Source organism: Bidens hawaiensis, unplaced genomic scaffold (assembly GCF_021521415.1).
Source record: "Bidens hawaiensis isolate Kalapana, Puna unplaced genomic scaffold, B.hawaiensis_p1.1 tig00031420_1, whole genome shotgun sequence".
Taxonomy (NCBI): domain Eukaryota; kingdom Viridiplantae; phylum Streptophyta; class Magnoliopsida; order Asterales; family Asteraceae; genus Bidens; species Bidens hawaiensis.
Window position 1 is genome coordinate 1 of NW_027495283.1, and position 4762 is coordinate 4762.

A 4762-nucleotide genomic window follows, 5' to 3' on the forward strand; every position below is an offset into this window, starting at 1 on the left:
TAAAAGAATCTAAATTTATTAAAAATGTTTAAAAAAAGATAAATGTTTTAACAAGAAATTACAATTACAAACCTGAGGTAGTTTATCGATAAATTTAGCAGCGTTTGCTAGCTCGATTGCAACTCTGATTTCCTCCATGGATGCGCCTTCTTTTCCATACAAAATATTATCTTTAATGCTGGATGTGAACAAAACCGGTTCTTGGCTAACAAGACCGATTTTCTGTCTAATCCATTTCAGTTGAAATTCCTTAAGATTAACGTTATCAATAAGAACTTCCCCTGCTTTAGGATCATAAAACCTCTCTATTAAGCTGATCACCGTTGACTTTCCGCTTCCACTTTGACCAACCAAAGCTGCAGTCGTCCCACTCGAGATACTGAGAGAAAATCCACTGAATATTTCCTCATCGGGTCTTGCTGGATAAGTGAAATACACGTCTCTTAATTCTATATCGCCACGAATATCGTTTAATACTTTCCCTTTTGTGTCGTATGCGTCTATTTCTGGCTTTCTGTTTATCGTTTCAAACATCTTGTATGCTGCTGCCCGACCCGCTGCAAATGCACTCAAACAAGGAGATGCCTGCCCGAGAGACCTGTAAATATGTCATGTCAAAATGGGCCAACTTTTGAAAACTATTCATATATTTAACCCGTTAAAAGAATGTAAAAACATGATCATGTTTTACGAACGGGTCAAAATATCTACTTTCAGTAAACTTGGTAAAGAAAAAAAGAAAAAAGAAAAACTGCTTACATGGATCCAGTCAGCACAGCAAATATGACGGTGAGCACATCGCCTCCATTATACCCTCTATCTATTATCAACTTTGCACCATACCAAACAGCCAAAGCATAACTACAGAATACAATAAACATCATCGATCCAAGACCAAGCCCGGTGACCAGACCTTCACGAACACTAGAATTATAAGCTTCAATAAGTGATTTATTGTAATCTGCTTCCGCTTTTTTCTCCCTTGTGAAAGAAGCAACCTAAAGAAAATTGATAATTAGTAAGCAGTCTTAATTATATATAGTGTAGAACTATAGATATTTTTAGTAAATATAATTTCATATTTACTATTCGAAACAGTAAGATATATCATACTCGTTTATTCAGTGAAACAAATAAATATGGTGTTTTTAGTGTTTCGAAAGATATATACAACGTTATAAGGTTTAGAAGGATACAGAACAAAATAATCCTTTATTTAATTACCGTTCTGATTGATCCGAGCGTCTGTTCAACTACAGTGGCTGCTTTAGCATAAGCGGTTTGTCCCCGTGACGCCATCTTGGCTATCATAACTGACATAACCGAACCAGATAGAACCAATGGAGGAATTGAGGTCAACATGACAAGTGTGAGAAGCCATCCCTTGACAAATGCTATCACGAAACCGCCTATAAATGTTGCCATTAGCTGTGTGAATTTTCCAACCTGAAAAATAAGATAATATTTTTATTTTATTTTATTTATTTTTATTTTATTTTTTTGTGGTAAATTAATATAAACTTGGAAATGAATAGTTTATGTACAAACCTTTTCTCCCATGGCATCTTGTATGAGGACGGTATCACCAGACATCCTGCCAACAACTTCACCCGTGTTCGTTTCTTTGTCAAAGAAAGAAACATCTTGTCTTAATATTGTTTTAAGATACAAGTTCCTTATTCTTGCAGCTTGTCTTTCTCCTGTTATCATCCACAATGCCACCTCTACAAAACACAACATTTTGACAATAATTAGATGGCATTTTGATGTGATTATTTTCTTTCCAGTTGTTGTGATAAGATAATCAACTCTTACGTTTGACAAATTCTGATTATTTAAAAGACGCACACGTAAAATTACCTCTAAATAACCACATAATTTTACTCATTGTCCATATTTGATTATCAGCTACTTAAATATGGTATGTATTCAACTTATTAAACCTTAAAACTTGTCTTCTAGTGTACCAAACTCTGTTTTTTTTGTCTAAAGCAAAACTCTTAATAATGTAACTGCTAATTTTCCATAATTTGTAAGGTTTTTATTCTTATATCACCAATATTACTTATCCATCATATAACCCGTACCACGTAGAGGTTTAGAAGTTATCGTGGACCGCATACATGCAATAGCAAGAATAAAAAATTGGTTTATTAGATTTAATAATCCATGTTGACTGGCCGATAATAATCCTTATTCATTTTATTAGCACTGGCAGTCCCAAATTTAAAAAAGTTGGCCCCAATGGTCCCCCGTTAAAAATGACTTAACGGCGTTATATTTTTTTCCGAATTTCAAACTAATGTTTTAGGGCTTTTGATCGGAAGGAGGATACAAGTCGAGTGAGGTAAAACTTAGGTTTGGGATTATTATCCGCCAATACCAGCCAATCGGGATTACTAAAATCCAATAAACCTAAAAAGTTCTAATGATCTATACATCAAAGTATAACGGGTACTCCTATATGTACACTGCCCTCACATATCATACAGGTCACTTCACTTCTACATAACACGTCATTGTCACATTAGGTAGTTTCAGTAACTTTTGCAAACCACCTTAAAATGGACTCGTATAATACCTTTTCTTTTCTTATACGAACCTATATCGTACGCGTCTTATGTTATGTGAAAAAAGGTTATGTAGGCCATATAAACTGTTATGATTAGTGTTTTCTAACTTATAACTTATAAGTTAAGTGTTCACATAGCTTTTTGTAAAGGCAAAAACAAAATTAGGTGAAAATAATTTGAAACTTACGGAGAAATGATGCAACACCACACCCAACAGCCAGATAAACAAACTTCAGTGACACCTATAAAACCATCAACATCAAATTAGTTGTCAACAACAAATAATGGTATCAAGATAAGAAATCTGAATATTATAATTTGTCGAGGTGCAAACGAATTTGGCTGCTCGTGAGCTACTGGAGTTTGGACCGGTAAAATGCTCGAAACGAGCATAGCTTTTTCAAGCTCGAGCCTCAAATCAGCTAGTTTAGTTATATAGCCCGAGAATGAGTTTTGTATTGGAAGCTCGTTTAGGCTTGACGAGCTTTGTGTATTTTTTAGTTTGACCTCTTTAGACTTTTACGTATTAATTTCAAACTGCACAGTTGAGCTCGAGCTGAGCTTAGGTTCATTTAAGGTTTTTTGACAAAATATATGAATAACTAAAAATGAATGTAAATTAACTAATTAATAATAAACGAGCAGAGCCCAAGCTTGAAAAAACGACTCACAAGCCGGTCTTGAGCATAGAAAAAGAGCTCGAAACTAGCTAATAATAAACGAGCCGGGCCCAGGCTTGAAAACACGACTCACGAGCCAATCTCGAGCTCTAGAAAAAGAGCTTGAAACTAACCAATAATAAGCGAGTTGAGTCCGAGCTTAAAAAAGCGACTCACGACCCAATATCGAGCTTCAGAAAAGGAGCTCGAAACGAGCCAATAATAAACAAACCGAGCCTGAGCTTGAAAAACCAACTCACGACCCTATCTCGATAATTAGAAAAGGAGCTCGAAACTAGCAATAACATAAGAGCCTAACCCAAGCTTGAAAAAACGACTCACGAACCGTTCTCGAGCTTTAGAAAAAGAGCTCAAAACTAGCCAATAATAAGCGAGCCGAACTTGAACTTGAAAAAACGACTCACAAGCCAGTATCAAGCTTCAGAAAAAAAAACTAGCCAATAACAAACTATCCGAGCCCGAGCCTGAAAAAACGACACATGAGCTGATCTCGAGCTTTAGAAAAAAACCTCGAAGCGAGCCAAGCCCGAGCTTTAAAAAAACGACTTACGAGTCAAGCTCGAGCTTTAGAAAAAAATGCTCGTTACGAGCCAAACCCGAGCTTAATAAAATGACTCACGAGCCGAACTCAAGCTTTAAATAAAAACTCGAAACGAGTCAAACCCGACCTTAAGCAGCTCAACTCATATACACCCTCATAATCTTTAATTACATACCTTGGAAACAGCATCCACCACATCATCATTATTCTGATTCTCACCAAACGAGTTCAAAAGATCACCAAACAAAATCGTCATTAACGGCATACATATTCCATTACCAACCGCACCAATTGTACCAACTATCATCAACACGTAATCCGTGACGTCAGCAAACGCAAACAGCCTATAAAACGGCACCGTTTCGGTACTCTCCGTTTTCTTTTCTTTATTATCTTTTACAACACCATTGCCGGAAGTTGACGCCTCCGGCTTATTATCACCACCACCGGCATCCATTGCACCTGTTTAATTAATAATAATAATATTATCATGAAAATTAAATTAAATATTAACACTGATGATGAGTTATTAATTTGGTTATACGTACACGGAACTGGATTAGAGTCATGAAATTGTGATGAATGAAACGAGTACTAAATATTAAATTACTAGGGTTTATAATTTCGACGTTGCGTATATTAACGGCAAACTGAACGATTATGAGCTGGTTCAGATCTGGATCCAGATCCGAATGAATTCGAATAATGGAAACAGATTGAACAAACGCCAGCTCGTTCTAAGTTTGATGTATACTAACAACTCAAACTCAGAACGCGCCGGCGAGATGCATACATATGCCAGCTCGTTCCGAGTTTGATGTATGCTTAGAACGAGCTGGCGATCAGATGCACGGATGCATACAAAATGAACGCCAGCTCGTTCTGACTTTGATGTGTGCTAACTACTCAGAATGAGCTGGCGGATCAAAGATACATATGCATACATGAAACAGATTGAACAAAATGCG

General features: G+C 36.3%; 1 protein-coding gene across 1 annotated transcript; it reads right to left on the minus strand.

Annotated features, from left to right (window-relative positions):
* Positions 1-72: 72 nt before the first annotated feature.
* LOC143582046 (ABC transporter B family member 4-like) lies at positions 73-4178 on the minus strand (the record flags this gene model as incomplete). The annotated part of the gene is made up of 6 exons (XM_077064698.1): positions 3970-4178; positions 2761-2815; positions 1549-1724; positions 1225-1446; positions 760-998; positions 73-598 (listed from the first exon to the last, which is right to left on the minus strand). Coding segments are annotated over exons 1-6 (1350 nt in total), but the record flags the coding sequence as incomplete, so codon positions are not given.
* Between the last annotated feature and the right edge of the window lie 584 nt (positions 4179-4762).